The 21,969-nt window shown below is 38.2% G+C and overlaps 1 protein-coding gene across 6 annotated transcripts in view; it reads right to left on the bottom strand.

The window, feature by feature from the left end:
• The window catches only part of Pex2 (peroxin 2), a 78,636-nt gene that overhangs the window by 53,327 nt on the left and 3,340 nt on the right, over positions 1 to 21,969 (bottom strand). For 4 of the 6 annotated variants that reach the window (XM_067144978.2, XM_067144977.2, XM_068225107.1 and 1 more), the window contains exons 2-4: positions 10,155 to 10,295; positions 6,199 to 6,378; positions 278 to 475 (exon numbers count right to left, since the gene is read on the bottom strand). In XM_067144978.2, the coding sequence (XP_067001079.2) occupies positions 278 to 475; positions 6,199 to 6,378; positions 10,155 to 10,295 (519 nt within the window). Of the gene's footprint in view, positions 1 to 277; positions 476 to 6,198; positions 6,379 to 10,154; positions 10,296 to 13,619; positions 13,753 to 21,969 lie in introns of those variants that run through there. The other 2 variants (XM_067144981.2, XM_067144980.2) reach the window with 2 other exon arrangements.

The following is a 21,969-nucleotide window of genomic DNA, read 5'->3' as shown; positions in this document are numbered from 1 at the left end:
TAAGGTACTGACAAGACATTTAAGATGTCTAATGTCTGCTGGATCACGGCAGGTTACATGAACCTATTCACTATAACATTTACAAACAACTACAACCATCAATTACAGCACCTTATAGTTATAAGTGGACACCCTCATTTTTATCTAAACATACACAAAGTTTCAAGCAGGTGCTGGGAAAAGCCAAGGTACCCTTCTGTTCTCCACACTCCTCTTACTATCCCAAGGTACAACGGGACAATATGATAATAGACATTAAAACATTATGTATACTTACCATAAAACCATGCCAAAGAGCTTCTCTGACCATAAACTTATAGCCTGGAATTCGGATCCCAGTCGACAGAGAAACAGGTCGAAGTTTTAGAAGCCTATCAGTAAGAGTAGGGTACTTTCCTTGCATCAGGAATACAAACAGATTGACTACATTCGCAATTCTTATGCAGACTCTAATCCAATGCAATGTATCAGACATCTGAAGACAAAATATTAATGGACAGTTATGAGTACCATATATTCCCAATTATGAAATTACAAGAAATGAAAAATATATACAAAAAATTTGCAAATATTCACATGTACACAAAATATTGCAAAAAGGCCCTCACCTCACATGGTAAAAGAGTGCTCAGTTCACCCAGAGGAACAGGAGTTCAATTTTCATCAGGTAGTTGGTAAATTTAGAAACGAGATTTGCACTTCCGGAGAGGCACGTAAGTCAGTGACGAGACTCACAATGATGTACAATGCCAAAACATACACAAGGCTAGCCCGATACAATCAGCAAATGCATGCTGCTGAAATACAAATTCTGTGTTGGTCAATGGGTGTGACCATCAAATATCGGGTGAAGAAAGACCTAGTACGAAGGGTCAATAAGTGTCAATGATAAGAAAATGGATACTGACGAACTACAATGGTATCGTCATGTCCAATGATGAAATGAAAACCATCTGGTCCACCAAGCCTTGGAAATTGAACAACCGCCAACTGGTAAAGAAGGCCAAGAGCAACGTGGAAAAGATCTAGCGAAGAATTGTTCAAAAAATAAAGTTTTTCAGAAGAGATAGTACACCAAGGAAGAGATTACTCTCTTTGTATTTGCAAACTCCGACAGAGGAGGAGGAGGTTCACTTTGAGGTTCACTCAGCCTATAACAAAAATGAGTACCAGGTTAATTCCTGGGGGCAAAGACAGCTGGGTATAAAACCAACCACTCTCTCCCACTTAGTGCTGACATTACAGATAGTGGAAGCCTTTACCTTCTGCTCATCCAGGGGCCCACATGGTGTGTGCAGAGATAACTTTGTCTTTTTTTGTACATAAAGGAAATAAAAAGTGACAAGTCATACAAAGAAAGATGGGTCTTCAGAAAGAAACATATTCCAATAACCACAATGGCAGGTCACAGAGCAGGAAGCAACAGAAAGAACAGGACGATACGGATGAAAATACAAAAGGAAAAGAATAATCTCTACATCCTCATTCCCTTTGTCTTTTTGCCTCTTGCCTTTTCCTGAGTCTTTGCTAGCAGTTTAATGTCTCCCAAACTCATGTTTGCAGCGACAAAGTAACAGAAAACCATATTCAGAGCTGTCGCTCGCTATTTCCCTGTGCTTATAAAACTTCTTCTTTATTCAACTCTTCCATCATCAAGGCTGAAGATCTATTAAATGTTGATGTTGTTCACCCTCTTGAAGAGTAGTGGTTGATGTTGGTGATTATTGTTTTAAGAGGAAGTACAACTGGGCAACAATTCTCTATTAGGACTATTCAGAGGAAGAAAGGGAAGGGATCTGATATTCTGAAAAGTGAATGAATCAGCCAAAGAAAGACAAGGGCCGCAAAGGGCATGAAAATGAAAGACTCCCTAGGGCTCCACATGTATTACCATTGAGGTCAGACCATCAGGGTTGACCAAGGAAGGTTGATAGGATAGGTGAAAGTAAAAGTGGCACAAGTAAGTGGAAGCAACACCAGGATTCAGCTAAGTGCCCTGTGGTCACCAACTCGCACTCCCAAGTTAAGAGCCCTTGCCTCCTGAAGAGCTTGGGAAGCAGAACAAAGTTCACAGGAGACAGAGAAGAAATGGATGTAAAAGAGCTGGATATTGAATTTTCACGACCGCATTGTAATCGAAACAGACTTTCAACGTATTAGGTCGTGTTATGTACATGTAGTACGTGTTGAAGAGATGTTAAGTGGGATCCGGATCCCACTGGTGTCCGGCTGGCCATTTTTGTTCTGTACTTAACATCTCTTCAACACGTACTACATGTACGTAACACGACCTAATACGTTGAAAGTCTGTTTCGATTAAAAGAGCTGGGTTTGATGACAAGCATCTGTGTGAAAATGGCAGTGTATGATGAAGTGAAGATTCTCCTTGACCTTTTATGTTTTTGTACTGGTCCTGGATTCGTCTTTCTGTTGCTCCCTCTTCCTATGGAGTTCCTATCTTATTACACACATCCAAAAAAACGTTTTGCACCACCTATAGATAGGAACCTGCATTGTTCACGTTTGCGATAACACCGACTTTTTAAAAATATTCCCTAAAATGCTTGGGAAACTGTTACCTATACAATTCGGAAATTAGAAGATTTCTTTTGCGAAATAAAACAAAATGAGACAATAACATGAATACGTCAACTTTATCAATTTTATATACATAATATTGCAAATTCCGGTGGTTTCCTTCTTATAAAGGTTTTTCCACTGCCAGAATAGACCATCGTGCACATCACAGTCTTACAAAGTCAACTTGTTCTTCCATTTCATCAACTCGACTCGTGCACCTGCATCATTCTGCTTAAGAAGCTGGTCAGTACCAGTCTTATTGTTTTCTCTCTGTGTTCTGTTATGATTATGACTAGTATTATGCCCAAGGTGAGCGTTACTGCAAAGGAAAGAGCTCTCGAATTTTAAAATGATGGATTATATGCATTCGATTAAAAAAACAAACTTTCTACAGCTTGTGCCAGTTTCGGGGGTCGCTGGAGCCACCCACGCTCATTTTGGTTTTGGCTGGGGTTTTAAGACCGGATGCCCTACTTGAAGTCATGTTATTCTTGAGATTAAAATCTCGACCCAGGTTTGACCGGGATTCAAATCTCAGCCTTCTGCATGGGAAACCAGCAGCTAAGCCACTGAGCTAATCACGCCCCCATTCAATTTAAAATCCATAATGTGTCAATACTGTAACTGTATGATATGTTGGGATAAAAAAGAAGCATGTACTGAGCATGTGCAAAGTGAGAAACACCAACCAGTAGGAGATATCATCTACAGCCAGTACATCCTCTTGTCATAAAAGGCAACAGAGTATTGTACAGTGTAATTTTACTGGAAACAAAAGAGTTATTGCAAGGGATAATTTTGCCAAGAGGAATACGGAGTCTTTTCTTGAAGCGAATATACCACTATAGAAATTGAAGCACCCTACTATGAACAAATTCATTGAAGGTATGTTGAGTAAATTACTGCCAAAATTATTATTATTATTATTATTAGTCAATTCAAGAACGGAACTTTATAACATTAACATACTTTTTTAATAGGTGCTGGAAATTTGCTGCAAGTTAGATTGTTACTGATGTTTGAAAACTCTGCTAATAAGCTGTATTCAGCACATGAAGTGTTTAGTCCAGTATTCAACATTAACAGTAAAGTCGATTCAGCACTAGTGAAAAGAGTGAAGTCTATTCCATTCTTTAAAAATGAGAATAATTCGGTGATCACAAAAGAGTACAGTGAACCTCAAGAGCAAACCAATCAAATTATGTTGTGAGATGGAAAAATAAATACTGTGAAAGTTCTGATTAGTTTGCTTGACATACACCCTGAGTTTAGTGGCAGAGCTTTCCAGTCAGTGTGGTATCCATGTGCTAACGTTGACTGTGAACGTTTCTTTTCTTGCTACTCAGGAGTTTTGAGTGACTTACATTGCAACATGAAAGAAGAAAATGCAAACATGGCAATGTTCTCCTTTGACAGTTAGAAAACAGAACATAATGTATTTCTCTTTTATGGTATTATGCTCATTGCAGTGAGACTTAACATTCAGTTATTGTGGTATCTGCATGCTAAAGTTGAGTGTGAAGTTTTCTCTTCTTGCTACTCAGGAGTCGACTTGCAACAGGAAGAGAAGCTATTACACTAATAAAAACCACCTTTCCGATACATAGTAGTCCTTTATATTTAGGATAAAACCATTAATCAGATATTACAATTAGGACATATTTCACTCATGCCATGCTTCGTGAGCATCATCAGCCAGAATCAGTTAGAACTGCATTGCAACAGGAAAGCGACAATGTTCTCTTTTGACAGAAAAAAATATATTATGTACTTTTCTTTCATATTATGCCTTCTTTAGAGATAATTGAATGACAAAAATGTGTGCAATTTTTAAAATAAAACTCTATATCATTTTTTTATCAAAAGCTTTTATTTATATGAAAAAGTATTTTTTAAATCCCACAATATGATAATACGGTTATTAAAAATATCACAAAATTCTAAAAAATTAACGCAAAATTCTTGAAAAATAACCCCGATTTCCACAAAAAAATGGAACGAAAAACGCAAGTCCCTACCTATAGAGTATATATGTATCATGATACAAAACGATTCATGGACACTGAGCCTACACTTATTTCTGCCAACTATAGCATATATAGTCGTGATTCATAACAACTTACACTTATTTCTGCCCAACAAATCAAAAACAAAAAAATTTCTATACTAGATCACATTATTAGTTTCTCAGCTGGAGGTTTCCCATGTCAATCTTGACAATGCTAAATTGAGTGGTACTTCCCCTTCCTGGGGATACATGTTTGAATCTGGTCTGGCATACTGTTACCAAGGTTATCACGCCATTCTTGGCCCAATTTGTTCCTTATATCACTGGTGATACTGTGCAAGTCTAGCAGATTATGAGACATGCCAGCAAACTAACCATTTAAGTTTATCCCAGACATGTTCAATGAAGTTCGTGTTTGGGGAACAGGCAGGCACTACATACCAGCATCACGAAAGAAAATTATAACGATTACTGCACAGTGGATATGCATCTACTGAAATGAAATATTCCCTGAAATGGTGGAGATAGGGTTCCTCTACTAGTTGTACAATACTGTCCCCATTACTTGTGGCATTTAGTGTGCCCTGAAAAAACATTAAAGGTGAACAGTGACCCCATGTATAATTACACCAAAACACCAAAGAGCCACCATCTTGCTACATACGTCAGGCACAGAATCTAACACATGTGGATTTGACCAGTTCTCTCCAAACATATTGTCTGTGATTATCTAGGTTCAAACATATGCAACCTATGTCATTAACTAGCAGCCTACACCAATTCTGTGGAGTCCATTCAGCATGATTTCTTGTTCATCTGTAACAGGCTGCATGATGTAAAGATGTAAGAGCTGGACCTCACCATGACCATTGAGAATATAGATTGGCATCATGTAACCTGTTCCTACCAGTTTGATAGGACACACAAAGCACATGAAACTGTAAGATCACCACGTGCATAGAATGACGGAAGTTGGTTGTGCATTCATATATTCCACAACACTGTTCCGACAGCTAGAGATACTTTATCTGTTGATGTAAAGATGGCTGCCTGTAAGATTATTATTATTATTATTATTATTATTATTATTATTATTATTATTATTATTTTAGGGTTGAAAATTAAAAGGAATTTTGTAGCTTTGTATAAAAATTGAAATGATATAACTACATGCGCAAGTTTGATCCTGGCTCAGTCCAGTGGAATTTGAAGGCTCGTGTCGGTAGATTTACTGGCATGTAAAAGAAATGCGAGATAAAATTCTGGCATCTCCAAAAATAGTCAAAAGCAGTTAGTGGGACATAAAAAGGAATTTTTTTTTTTTTTTTTTTTTTTCCATGTCTTCACATGATAAGACACAGTCAACTTTATATGTGGAGCTAGCAGCATTTCATGAAGATGAGATGATGAAAGAGAAGATGAATTGTATCAACAAAGTGATAACATTCGGGGATCCAAAAATGAAAGCTGGTTCCGTTTTCCACAAGCAAGGAAACAAAATTCTCATCCTAATCTATTTCCTAACAAGATGTCAAAACATACAACATAATATAGGCACATAATGAAACATGACTAAAATAATCATGAAGGCTCAAAATTTGATTTTTTACCACATTGGTGAAGGTTTCACTCCCAGCAGCCTTCATAATTTCCCTAGAGCGGTGATCAGCATATCGTGAGCCTATGGTCAAAATGGCCAACATATAAGCCTTTCTTTTATTATATAGTCCACCATACTTCATACTTAGCAGCTGTTGACCAAATGTGCTGTATGCAGTATTCACTGAAAACTGAACAACATAATTTAGGTTAGAAACCATACCTCTAAAAACAACTTTCGACATTAAAATGTCAAAAAATACATACATACACATGAAAAAGCCTCCTTAAATTATTTGGATATTAAGTTACTACAAAAACTACAAGTTCTTGTAGCCAATACCAGAAATGTTTAAACTGCTGTAGTAAATGCAACAATATGTAGCATACAGAGTCCATTATTGCAACAAAAGTAAAGTTGTTATTTCCATAGTGTGAATACTTTTTGCTGTCATAACCTGAATGAAACCAGACGTGATGGTGGTAATCATTGTTTTAGGGAAGGGAAACTACACAGTTCAAAACAATTAGGGGAACATGTTTTTGAACGTATGCCATGCTCCACAAATCAATACCTCACACCCAGGTATATTACCAACTAAACCTTTATTCTTTACCGTTGAAGTATACAAAAAATCATTGATGGATTCACGTTCATTTTCAGAACACAAACGGAAAAGTCCAAATAGGGGCAAAAACAAAATAACAGTCCTCCAGGGTGGATTTTTATCACAGTTGGAGAGCTTCAGTATGGTGTATGTCCTCCATGAGAATTTATCACAGCTTGGCACCTACATGGCATGCTCCATATAAGTCGACAGAGGTCACGTTGCGGTATCAGGTCCCATCTTCAATGAGAGCCTAATCGCGGTCTTGAAGAGTCCGTGGTGGAACAGGACGCCCATGAACACACATGCTAGATGGGATTAAGTTTGGGACTCACTGCTGGCCATTCCATCTCTTGAATGTCCCGTTCTCGCAAGACAGCCCTGGCTGCATCTGCTCGATGTACCCCGCAGCGGTAAGATTAGCACAGACGACGACAAGATCCGTACAGCCATCAATACTGATGCCACCCCACACAATCACAGAACCTTGTCCGAATCAGTCGCCTTCCTGGACAACATTTGGCATGTACTGCTCACCATGATGTCTCCATACACATGACGTCCATCACGCTGTGTCAGAGGAAATCTGGACTCGTCTGTGAACAACACAGGTCTTCATTGGCAAAGTTGCCAGTTGACTTGGGTACGGGCAAACAGAAGGCGAGCTGCGCGATGTTGCTGAGTTAAACGGGGCACTTGAACAGGAAGTCTGGGTTGTAAGGACACATCTCTTAACCTATTCCTTACTGTCTAGTCAGACACTTCAGCGACTCTCCGGAGGTCTTGTTGCAGCTCTCTGGCAGTTGCTGAACAACGCTGGAATGCACAGATGGTCAGATATCGGTTATCCTGTGGGGTTGTCATGCGTCCATGACCTTTTCCAACCCTCCTTGTGAACTGGCCTGTCTCACTGTAGCGATTCCACAAGCGGTGAATAACTGACGGAGACACATTGAGATCCACAGCAACACGACGAAAAGTCCATCCTTCCTGGATCAAAGTGACGACTCTTGCAACTTGAACCTCGTTAAGATGTCTCATGAGATGTGCTGGTTGACGTACAACGTGATCAAATGACCGCAGTAGTCTGTGTACCTCACAAAGACACACAGACCTAGTCTTACTTAGTCTTACTTACTTTTAAAGACACCACTCAAACTTATTCGTCTACTAATGTCATTCCACGCCATCTCTCCACCGACAGCTCGGAACATACCACTTATGATATAGATGTTGATTCCCATAGGAAAACTGAAATATTTGTCCAGAATGAGTAAATTGATAATACCAATATAAATGGTCCGTTATTAGACAGAGACTTACGTCTCTCATAGTGCAGTGGCACTGCCGGTGTCTCCAAGTAGCCTGCGCAGTAGCCTCTACGATATGCATTAGCCATGCATCTTGGTGGGTGTGCTATTTAACATCTGATGAGCCCAACTTAGCACACTGGGGTGAAACGCTGGCAACTAGGAATGAGTTAGCTGGAAAATTGATAATGTCCAATAACGGACCATTTATATTGGCATTACATACCACTCAGTTGAGCACCTCGTCTTCTTTCTCCCAAGTCTTCCCAGCCCAAACTTTGCAACATTTTTGTAATGCTACTCTTCTGTCAGAAATCACCCAAAACGAATAGAGCTGCTTTACTTTGGATTTTTTCCAGTTCTTGAACTGAGTAATCCTGGTGAGGGTCCCATACACTGGAACCTTACTCTAGTTGGGGTCTTACCAGAGATTTATATGCCCTCTCCTTTACATCTTTACTACAACCCCTAACACCCTCATAACCATATGCAGAGATCTGTACCCTATTGCTTTAAACATATCCCAGAGTCTGTTTACATTTTTATTTACCGTTATCCACTGATCATAGTTACTTTTTAAAAACTCCCTCATGCCTGATTTATCAGCCATATGGTACTGCCTAATAGTCCTACTTTTAAGACCTTCCTTTCTATTGCATTTATTTTTAACTATGACAAAAACAGCTTCATGATCACTAATACCATCTATTACTTTGGTTTCTCTATAGAGCTCATCTGGTTTTACCAGCACCACATCCAGTACATTCTTCCCTCTAGTTGTTTCTATCACTTTCTGAATCAGCTGCCCTTCCCATGTTCTGGCTACCACAGAAACATCGTCAGCAGTCGTTAATTCACTAAAGTGAGAGATTCTTATTCCATTACAAGTCAGTTAGCTAACTTCTCCAAGGCACTGTGCAATGGCTAGTAATGCCAAACTTAATAATAACAAACACACACAGAAAAAAGAAGAGACTGGAATTCGAACTTCAACTTACAACTACAACTAATAAGGCCAAACAAAGATGAACACACAAAAAAGGTAGAGACTAGGTTTCAAACCTCAACTTACAACTACAGTATCTGAACCACATACTATCATATACACTGCGATACAGAGAAATGAAACTAAATAAGAGAATTAGAATAACTATTTCCCATTAATTTTGTTAGTGTATTTCAAAAAGCGACTATGTTTACAAGTTGACCTAGTTAATGATTCAAGCCCTGGGTGAATTCAACCCACTGCAACTTATATACATATACCGCACCACAACCAAGCCACTGTATCCCACCATCCGAACAGATCACACAACCTCCACTTAGTAATGAGGTATGTTATTAATGGATTTATTGTAAAGATAGCTGCTCCTTTTGACAGTGAGACAGCAATAACCGAGGTCATCTCGTTTGTCAACGTCAGGTGTTCCACACAGAAATCTGAATTTGAGATAGTGAACTAGTTACTAATCAGATATTCATTATTTCATGTTGCTATTGCTAGCCTGGTGCAGCCCTTGTAAGGCAGACCCTCCGATGATGGTGTGTGGGATCTGCAGTGAATAAGAAACTTAAGTGTTAGTGTGTGGAGGATAGTGTTAAGCGAGATGTGAGAGTTGCAAAAATGTTGGGGACCACACAAACACCCAGTCCCTGAATCAGGGGAATTACTGAAACTATTTAGAATTAGAATCCATCAACCTGTGTCGAAGTTGATGAATTTGTGGCAGCACAGGCATCATCCTTCCTTGGCTGATGCTTTCAGTATCCTTTACTCCATAGCATTTTAATTTGATTCTTAACTTTTTGGTTTTTAGATTTGAACTTGTTGCAGCCCTACTGTTCCCCACCTTAGTTGTTAACTGGTGGTGAAACAGGTAGGCTGACTAATTTCCACATATGATGCCCAAATAACCTCCATCTAGTAGAGTTCCACTATAAAACAAACTTTCACTCCTCTAAGAAGCTTTTATTTCAGCCTCAAGGGGGAAAAAAGATTGTTAGTTAATCAAGGAACTTTAAGCATGAATCTACAATAATTAAAAATACCTTCCACAGTATTAACTGCAATACTGCATCAATTTCTGGCTCCCACTTGGCCAGGAAACCAACATTGTTAACTTTGGTGATATTGATCACTTGAGACTTCAAAACTTGCAAAATTTCCTTGTCCAAATCAACAGCATCCAACTGAAATCACAAACAGAAAGACAGGCGATAGCAATATTAGCAAATTAAATACACACCTTACAATTATTTTTTTTTGCGTTACGTCACACCGACAGATAGGTCTTATGGCGACGATGGGACAGGAAAGACCTAGGAATGGGAAGGAAGTGGCTATGGCCTTAATTAAGGTGTGAAAATGGGAAACCACGGAAAACCATCTTCAGGACTGCCGACGGAGGGATTCAAACCCACTATCTCCCGGATGCGAACTCCCAGCTGTGCTCCCCTAACCGCACGGCCAACTCGCACAACTCCTTATAAAATCATGATTACATTACACGTAAAATATACCAAGATATACACACTTCTGTATTTACACATTTTTAATGGTGGATTTAAAAAAAAAAATTTAATGGTAATACAGTATATACTTCTACTTGCTGAAGTTTGAGAGGTTTAAATCCTCATCGTACCACTTCCAAGGAGCCTCTGCGGTTCAGGCAGCAGTGCACTGGCCTCTCACCAATGGGTTCCATGGTTCAAAGACAAAGCGGAGGCGGGGCAGGTTTTTCTCCGAGTACTCTAGTTTTCTCTGTCATCTTTCATTTCAGCAACAGTCTCAAATATTATTTCATTTCATCTGTCACAATTCCTATCCTCGCTGCTAGATGGGGGCTTCATTCATTCCATTCCTGACCCGGTCGATTGACTGGAAACAGGCTGTGGGTTTTAATTTTTACCACTTCCAAATTTCTCTTGTGTCCAGCATTAGGAAATATTACCAAATGATTCGATAGCCATTTAATGCTTAATTTCATCATGACAGTCATCAAACAATGAAATTGTTAACATACAGAACAGGTCAATATTAGATGCACTGTGTTTTTAATGCAGTTAAGACTGTGTGTGAGATTTTGGAGCCGTAATCTGTCTTCTAGAATTGTTAATCCCGTCCTCTCCTTTCCAATACCAGATCTATCATGAAAAAAAAGGGATTTTCTGCTTTATGAATCCCTTCACTTCTCTGCCACAAAACCTTAAAACACTAAAATCTAATTTACCTTTCTCACTTCATGTATTCTTCAGACCTGAATGCTTTAAGCAATGTCAAAGAAGATTAAAGAAGAATCTTTCTGTCAATGAAAGAAAGCCCAGTGACTTTATGGTCTAACACTAGGTACCCATGGTCAGAGGAGACAGAGTCTACCAAAATAAAGGTAGCATAGTGTCCAACATCTTATAAAAGACCCGTAATTGTTACTACTACTATTGTGTATAATATTCTGGTGCCTTATGCTTAGGCAGCCTTGAAGTTAGAGGGTGCAGCAACGTGCTGTCAAATAGAGACTGGAATGGTCGCAGTCCCAAACAAGTGTGAGTGATATAGCTTTTCCATTAAATTTCGAACTCTCCATTAAGGCAGATTCATTTATCTTGAGGCTTGAATCTCATATACAGTGAAATCTGTCTATATGGCAATCTTCATTTAGCAGTCACCTCAATAAAAGGCCATTTTTCTCAGGAACCAATTAATTTTTCCATAAAGCCTGTGTTAATATCCCCTCCCTTAAGCGTTCACCTGACAATGCAGTCAGCGGCCACACAGTTTCACAAAATGACTTGAATGAAATGGCCAGTCATAACCAGCTCAAACACTTTGCTCATCCTTGAGACAAACAGTAATAAAAGTCAACCTATTTCACATCTGGCCATCCAAATAGTACTGTAGTTTATCTTTCCCACCTCTTGTCTACCAGTAAATTAAGCTGTAAATTACCTGTGATGGTGAATGGAGCAGCAAGACTGAACAAGCCAACAATATGCAAACTCATCAATCAATCAATCAATCAATCAATCAATCAATCAATCAATCAATCAATCAATCAATCAATCAATCAATCCTAATCTGCATTTACGGCAGTCGCCCAGGTGGCAGATTCCCTATCTGTTGTTTCCCTAGACTCTTCTTAAATGATTTCAAAGAAATTGGAAATTTATTGAATATCTCCCTAGGTAAGTTATTCCAATCCCTGACTCCCCTTCCTATAAATGAATATTTGCCCCAATTTGTCCTCTTGAATTCCAGCTTTATCATCATAATGTGATCTTTCCTACATTTAAAGATACCACTCAAACTTATTCGTCTACTAATATCATTCCACGTCATCTCTCCGCTGACAGCTCGGAACATACCACTTACAATTTACAAACTTCATCATATAGATCCGTATGATACAGTTTAAATTAAAAACTAGTGTTAGGTTTAATGGTCCACCCAAACAATACACTTCACTTTACAAGGGAAAATACATTCAATATTAAAATATATTAAACATTCTTTGGTACATGTTTCGTCTAATTTAAGACTTCTTTAGCCATAGCGTCTCGTAACAGATTACGATACATCATTGTTGCTGTCTAATAATTATTAAAATGGAAGAACATGTCCTTTATGAACTGTTTGTCATATTTTAAAGAAATATCATTCAAATTTTAACATGTGAAGAATTTTTACAAGAAGTGATGGACAATTTCATAAATAATAGTGTTTAATGTCTTTAGTGTAACCTCAAACAGTTAATAAAGGACATGGGCTCTTCCATTTTTAAAATAATTACACAGCAACAATGATTTATTATAATCTGTTATGAGACGCTATGGCTGAAGAAGTCTTAAATTAGACGAAACATGTAAAAAAGAAGGTTTAATATATTTTAATATTGAATGTTTCACTTGTAAATTGTATTAATTGGGTGGACCATTAAATGTAATACTAGTTATTCATTTTAACAGACCACTTAGTCGAGCAGCTCGTTTTCTTTCTCCCAAATTGTCCCAGCCCAAACTTTGCAACATTTTTGTAATGCTATCTTTTGTCGGAAATAACCCACAACAAATTGAGCTGCTTTTCTTCAGATTTTTTCTAGTTCTTGAATCAAGTAACACTGATGAGGGTCCCATACACCGCAACCACACTCTAGTTGGGGTCTTACCAGAGACTTATAGGCCCTCTCCTTTACATCCTTACTACAACCCCAAAACACCCTCATAACCATGTGCAGAAATCTGTACCCTTTATTTACAATCCCATTTATGTATTTAGTATTTATTAATGAACAAAACAGGCTTCCAGCCCAGATACATGTTCACAAAGCAATAATAATAATAATAATAATAATAATAATAATAATAATAGTAAATATAATAATAATAGTAAATATAATAATAATAATATTAAACAAGAATCTACCTACAAAACAACCAATCTGGCCCTACCCAGACCTTGCCTTCACCACATGAGTGTCACAACAGATAGTTCTGAAAAAGGAAAAAGAAACCGCTAACCTTATGCTACAGCAGATTCCACTTCAGTCCTTGTATACACAGTTGCTTACTTTGCAATCCTTGTTCCTTAACATACTTAACCTGGATCTAAAGCACACCAAATGACAACAATCGCATAGGCTACTGACTTGCAATCTCGCAATCGGTAAGGCCTCTACCTGTCCACATACTATATTATTTACATACTCAATTACTTTGCAATCTGCATGCCCACTGCTGTCACCCGGTCTTACTTCACCTCCAGGCTCGCATTCTACATCCTTCACTATGACCACATCACCTACACTTCACTTAATGCTGAAAATGCCTAACCAACTCAATCCACTGGGTACTGTTATACAAGACCCCCATAAACATCAAAAACACCCGTCCACATTCCAACACTTACCTCCTTACAATCCTATTTATGTGATTACCCCAATGAAGATCTTTCCTTATATTAACACCTAGATACTTACAGTGATCCCCATAAGGAACTTTCACCCCATCAACACAGTAATTAAAACAGAGGACTTTTCCTATTTGTGAACGTCACAACCTGACTTTTAACCCCGTTTATAATCATACCACTGCCTGTTGTCCATCTCACAATATTATTGAGGTCATTTTGCAGTTGCTCACAATCTTGTAACTTATTTATTACTCTATACAGAATAACCTCATCTGCAAAAAGCCGTATCTCTGATTCCACTTCTTTACCTATATCATTTATATGTATATAAGAAAACGTAAAGGTCCAATAATACTGCCTTGAGGAATTCCCCTCTTAATTATTACAGAGTCAGATAAAGCTACGCCTACTCTCATTCTCTGAGATCTATTTTCTAGAAATATAGCAACCCATTCAGTCTCTGGTTTGTCTAGTCCAATTGCACTCATTTTTGCCAGTAGTCTCCCACCCTATCAAATGCTTTACACAGGTCAATCGCGATACAGTCCATTTGACCTCCTGAATCCAAGATATCTGCTAAGATATCTAAAAATGGTTTTGTTTGGAATAACGTTTGAATAGGTATACTACTGCTATGTTTATTGGCAGTTTGGTGATGGAGTTCAGTTGTACTGTATTCAGTCAGTGAATGTGTAAGGTACAATATGTGTAATAAGTCAAGGGTTGTTTGAGCATTGAAGGGATGGAGAAAAGTGATTCTCGAAAGCAAGAAAGGAATTTCTGCACTGAAATGTGCTAGGAAACAAGTGAATAATGCAACATATAGCTACTGTGTCCCATTTTAGATGAATATTACTGCGAGAATTCAGTCTTGCATCTGAATAAACTTTCAGAATCCTTTGAGACATGTGCTGCTAAGAAGAGATGTGGAAATACTACAAAACAAACCACACTGAAAGATTTTATTGTAGATCAAGTAAATTAAGAAAATGCCATTCTTTACCTATATCTGAAATAGTCTACTGTATATACCTAGTAAATGCTACTCTTAATATACTGTAGGTCCTACTGTAGTTAGTCATGTAATGAAAAAGACCTTTTTCCCAATTCCAAAGTTTCATAACCTTAATTCAGCAACCACCTGTACTAAGTCATTTTTTGTAAGAATTAGAGGTGGCTGCTTTAGGCAAATTTCACTATAACTGTTTCATTGAAGAGAGCAAAATCTTGATACTAAGCAATGAAGGACGGGCAGTTGGGTGAGCCAATATTTCTGTCAATGACTTTTTATAATGCAGTGGTGATCATGTTTCTGTGGTTTCAAGTATTACCTAAATGTTTTATGGTAGGCTGTTTTGGAAGTATGGGAGATCTAATGACTTAGTACCACATTCTCTTAATTTTGAAATATTCACCAGCATTTTTTTTTACATGATAGGCCTACTCTAATTATTTACTTTAAAATTGAAGGTAATAATAATAATAATAATAATAATAATAATAATAATAATAATAATAATAGTTTTTACATCTCACTAACTACTTTTATGGTTTTCAGACACACCATGGTGCCAAACGTTTGTCCCGCAGGAGTTCTTTTACATGCCAGTAAATCTACCAACATGAGCCCCTTCAAATACAAACAGGCTGAGCCAGGATCGAACCTGCCAATTTGGGCTCAGAAGACCAGCGCTCTATTGTCTAATCTACTCAGAAAATCAAAGTTAAGTTGATTTTAATAATAAAAATAAATAATACGTTCATTGAGAAGGAGTCAAACAAATTTTATATTATTTTATTGACCATCAAATTCCAAACTCGCTTTTCTGCTTTTCTTGCTTTTCACTGATGGACAAGGTAATTTGAACAAAGCAACAATCATGTAGGAAAATTGCTTTATAGCATCCTAATACAAAATAATGTTAGCATAATTGGGAACTGAAGTGGATACGAAAAATATAGAAAGGTGGACTGGTTTATCATCAGCCCTATGATGTATGGGTGGTGCATCTGCTTCTTACCAGGAGGCTCTGGCTTTAATTCTCGTCTTGTCCAAGGAGTTTAATCTCAAAGACCAACTGATGAGCTTTCTTATGACCCAGCAGATCCAGTCCGGAGAGCTAAGCAATACTGCAGGGGATGTAACGACGCTGACCACATGGTGGTCCAACTTTTATAGACCATCGGACTGGAGAGCAATTGTCTTGGCAGGCTAAGGATATCTACGGACTGTATGTGCCAAAGTTTTCTTTCTTGTTTCTGACTTACCTTGGCAACAATATGAACCATTTTAAAATTACTTTTTCTATTTGTGTTATGTTGCAATGATACAGGCAGGTCTTATGGTGGCGATGGGATATCAATCAATCACTACTGATCTGCATTTAGGGCAGTCACCCAGGTGGCAGATTCCCTATCTGTTGTTTTCCTAGCCTTTTCTTAAATAATCACAAAGAAATTGGAAAATTATTGAACATCTCCCTTGGTAAGTTGTTCCAATCCCTAATTCCCCTTCCTACAAATGAATATTTTCCCCAATTTGTCCTCTTGAATTCCAACTTTATCTTCATATTGTGATCTTTCCTACTTTTAAAGACACCACTCAAACGTATTCGTCTACTGATGTCCTCCCACGCCATCTCTCCAATGACAGCTCAGAACATACCACTTAATCGAGCAACTCGTCTTTCTCCCAAGTCTTCCCAGCCCGAACATTGCAACATTTTTGTAACGCTACTCTTTTGTCGGAAATCACCCAGAACAAATCGAGCTGCTTTTCTTTGGATTTTTTCCAGTTCTTGAATCAAGTAATCCAGGTGATGGTCCCATACACTGGAACCATACTCTAGTTGGGGTCTTACCAGAGACTTATATGCCCTCCCCTTTACATCCTTACTACAACCCCTAAATACCCTCATAACCATGTGCAGAGATCTGTACCCTTTATTAACAATCATATTTATGTGATTACCCCAATGAAGGTCTTTTCTTATATTAACACCTACTGCAGGTACTTACAATGATCCCCAAAAGGAACTTTCACCCCATCAATGCAGTAATTAAAACTGAGAGGACTTTTCCTATTTGTGAAACTCACCACCTGACTTTTAACCCCGTTTATCAACATACCATTGCCCAGCGTCCTTCTCACTACACTATCAAGGTCACCCTGCAGCCGCTCACAATCTTGTAACTTATTTATTACTCTGTACAGAATAACATCATCTACAAACAGCCTTATCTCTGATTCCACTTCTTTACACATATCATCATTGATATATATATAAGAAAACATAAAGGTCCAATAATACTGCCTTGAGGAATTCCCCTCTTAATTATTACAGGGTCAGACAAAGCTTCGCCTACTCCAATTCTCTCTGTTCCATTTTCTAGAAATATAGCCACGCATTCACTCACTCTTTTTTCTAGTCCAATAGCACTAATTTTTGCCAGTAGTCTTCCATGATCTACCCTATCAAATGCCTTAGATAGGTCAATCGCAATGCAGTCCATTTGGCCTCCTGAATCCAGGATATCTGCTATATCTTGCTGAAATCCTACACGCTCAGCTTCAGGGGAATAACCTTTCCTAAACCCAAACTGCCTTCTGTCAAACCAGTTATTAATTTCGCAAACATGTCTAATACAATCAGAAAGAATGCTTTCCTAACGCTTACATGCAAATCATGTCAAACTGTCTGGCCTGTAATTTTCAGCATTATGTCTATCACCCTTTCCTTTATACACAGGGGCTACTATAGCAACTCGCCAATCATCTATATATATAAAAGAGTTTTGTCTGTACATTGCTCAGAATTTGAAAAGAATGATATTTCTGTATCGGTCATGTCCACAGTAATGAGGAAATGCACTTTTTACTTTTCTGTAATTTCTGTCTGTCTGTATGTATGTAAAATTCTAAATTCCCATGGAGGGAATTAGATATTTTTCACCAATAGAGCATGTCAAAAAACATATCAGATGTAAGGCTTTTCAGGTGTTTGCTCTATTAACCAGCGTTTTGTCTTAGGTATGACAGTAGACTCGTCAGAGTGGGATGTGTCAGACCCTACCCACTGACGCTGGGTGTCTGCAGGTGAATTTATCAGAAGCCTATATATGAAGGCACAGTCTGATAACTGCATACGGGAGATAAATCTCCACAATGGAATTATTGCCCGCCTAGCAATTCCGAATGGAAAATTCTAAATTCCCATGGAGGGAATTAGATATTTTTCACCAATAGAGCATGTCAAAAAACATATCAGATGTAAGGCTTTTCAGGCGTTTGCTCTATTAACCAGCAGTTATCAGACTGTGCCTTCATATATAGGCTTCTGATAAATTCACCTGCATACACCCAGCGTCAGTGGGTAGGGTCTGACACATCCCACTCTGACGAGTCTAGTGTCAGACCTAAGACGAAACGCTGGTTAATAGAGCAAATGCCTAAAAAGCCTTACATCTGATATGTTGTATGTATGTACACGCATCACGAGAAAACGGCTGAAGAGAATTTAAAGAAAATCTGTATGTGAAGTAGGGGGATGAGCCACTACAATCCAGGCTATAAATCATTTTACTCACGCTGAGTGAAATGGTAGTTTAGGGGAAGGCCTAAAATTTAATTCTCAAATATTTATATTATTAGGGGTCCTATCGATAAATACTACATAACTAAAGTTATATAGAATTAAAATTCTGATCGTTTATGACAAACATTGTTACCGTACCAGCTTTGATAACACAGATATTCATGAATTTGTATTTTTGTTGCAAAGTCCATATCAATGCCGAGCCACGAGAAAATGGGTTAACAGAGTTTAATGAAAGTCTGTATATAGCGTGGGGGAATAAGAAACTACAGTCTAAGTTATAAACAATTTTATATGCTCTGTATGAAATTGTAGTTGAAGGGGAAGGCGCCTAAAATTTAATTTTTAAATACCTATGTGATTGGTCCTATCGAAAAGTACTACATAACAAAAGTTACAGAGAATACCATTTCAACCATTTATGTTTTATTCAATTTTATCGTACCGACTATGATAAGCCTCGCGGGAAATAGCTGGGTAGTTAGAAAACTTTCTCCTTTAGCATGTCATTACTCTGGTTCATTCATTTAGCATGTCATTACTCTGGTAGTGGTGGTGGTGATTATTGTTTTAAGAGGAAGTACAACTGGGCAACCATCCTCTATCATTACTCTGGTTCATACATTTTCTGAGACCGTTCTGCTGGTACGTACATCATTGGTTAATCATAGTATTCCACCAATTCGATCCCTACTCTGATGCGCTGTTTTGAATGAGCAGTGTGCACTCTTAAGGCAGAGGCTCACTTAGTAGTAGTAGTAGTAGTAGTAGTAGTAGTAGTAGTAGTAGTAGTATGACCTGCTCTAGAATTACAATTTAGGTATATTCCAAATTTTAGCACCACAATTCACTAAATAATTCAAAATTCAACCCTGAAAAGAGCCTTTATTAAAAAGAGCTTCTTCCTCTTCACTTTTATTAAATTCTACATTCATTTTATTCAAAATTAGCAAAGAGGGGGTTTCTCCTCTGGCTTGGAGGAAAAAATTGCCTCCAAGTCAGATTTTTCCGCCGCCAGTGTAGTGAATTGAGATTTTCCGACTCATCGGGTACTCCTAGGAAACAGATTAGTAAAAGGGCATAGCTTTTACCTGGGGCTCTTCTTTATTCGACTCCCCCCTCCCTGAAGAAAAAGACGAAGAATGTTCACGGATCACGGCTGTCTGCGGCCTGGTCATTCCAGGTCTGGAACTTTGGACTGTTAGATCGGCAGCGTAGTACTCTTCGTTAAAAGTGAGAAAATGAGTGGTTTTTCATTTGATCGAGTATTTCATCTAACTCATTGCTTGTACTCGCGCCATTTGCACTGACGTCATTGTTATGACTTATGTTCATTTCAGTTGGGATAACCACTAAGTCAGTCTTCCTGAGGATATAAAAAGGCAGGTGGACAGTGAGTGTCTGCCATTATAATGCAATTCCCCAACCTGATTGTCACTGATGGTAGGCAAGCGGGTGGACCATTACAATGAAAATTCCCTAACGCAGTCTTCATATGAGAAAAGATGTTTGGTGATTTCTCCATCGCGTTTCTAGGGTAACAGTAAGAGCTATGCTATTTAATACAGTCTTGCTCACACCGTGTACTCTACCTAACCTACAATTCTGTAAACAATGTAAAATTCCATAGCGAAGCACGGGTACATCAGCTAGTTTGGTATAGCTCCTTCAACCAAACAATAATCAAATAAGTATTTCAGATATGGTACTATATCCCAACCCACTGCATTTAGTATATCCCCAGAAATCTTATCAATTCCAGCTGCTTTTCTAGTTTTCAAATGTTGTATCTTACTGTAAATGTCATTGTTATTATAGGTAAATTTTAATACTTCTTTAGTATTACTCACATCCCCTATCTGGACATTATCCTTGTAACCAACAATCTTTACATACTGCAGACTGAATACTTCTGCCTTTTGAAGTTCCTCGCATACACACTCCCCTTGTTCATTAATGATTCCTGGAATGTCCTCCTTTGAACCTGTTTCTGCCTTAAAGTATCTATACATACCCTTCCATTTTTCACTAAAATTTGTATGACCACCAATTATGCTTGCCATCATATTAGCTGACTTCTTTGCTAGATTCAATTTCCTAGTAAGTTCCTTCAATTTCTAATTACTTCCATAACCATTTCTAACTCTATTTTGTTCCAACCTGTACCTCCTTCTTAGTCTCTTTACTCTGTTATAATATAGTGGATCTTTACCATTCCTTATCACCTTTAAAGGTACAAACCTATTTTTACATTCCTCAACAACTGCTTTAAACCCATCCCAGAGTCTGTTTACATTTTTATTTACCATTTTCCAGCGATCATAGTTCCTTTTTTAAAACTCCCTCACGCCTGTTTCTTTTTTCTTTTCTTTTTTTTCTTTTTTGCCAATTGCTTTACATCGCACCGACACAGATAGGTCTTATGGCGACGATGGGACAGGAAAGGGCTAGGACTGGGAAGGAAGCGGCCGTGGCCTTAAGGTACAGCCCCAGCATTTGCCTGGTGTGAAAATGGGAAACCACGGGAAACCATTTTCAGGGCTGCCAACAGCGGGGTTCGAACCTACTATCTCCCGAATACTGGATACTGGCCGCACTTAAGCGACTGCAGCTATCGAGCTCGGTCATGCCTGTTTCATCAGCCTTATGGTACTGCCTAATAGTCCTAATTTTAATACCTTCCTTTCTTTCATATTTATTTTTAACAACAAAAACAGCTTCGTGATCACTAATACCACCTATTACTTCGGTTTCTCCATAGAGCTCATCTGGTTTTATCAGCACCACATCCAAAATATTCTTCCCTCTAGTTGGTTCCATCACTTTCTGAATCAGGTGCCCTTCCCATATTAACATATGCCATTTGTTGGTCATGCTTCCTGTCGTTCGCATTACCTTCCCAATTGACATTTGGTAAATTGAGATCACCTGCTACTATCACATTCCTTTCCATATCATTTCCAACATTGCTGATTATCTTATCAAATAATTCTGAATCGGCGTCAGCGCTACCCTTTCCCGGTCTGTACACTCCAAAGACATCAAGTTGCCTAATTATCTTTAGAGATGAGCCTTCCACCCAGAATTTCATGTTTTTCATTGTTAACTTTTTCGTAGCTTACAAATTCTTCTTTCACCAGAATGAATACTCCCCCTCCTACCATTCCTATCCTATCTCTACGATACACACTCCAGTTCCGTGAGAATATTTTTGCATCCATTACATCATTCCTCCAAGCTACTCGGCCCAGCCCACTATCTTCCAAATGCAAGCTGACAGTTACATGACCTAAGACTGTAACCAACTCACTCGGTATGAATCAATTACATCATCAGCATTGTTGAATCGATCTCCAGTTGCCGA

The sequence above is a fragment of the Anabrus simplex genome, chromosome 1 (genome assembly GCF_040414725.1).
Source record: "Anabrus simplex isolate iqAnaSimp1 chromosome 1, ASM4041472v1, whole genome shotgun sequence".
In the NCBI taxonomy this organism is placed as follows: Eukaryota; Metazoa; Arthropoda; class Insecta; order Orthoptera; family Tettigoniidae; genus Anabrus; species Anabrus simplex.
This window is presented reverse-complemented; position numbering and strand designations above follow the sequence as displayed.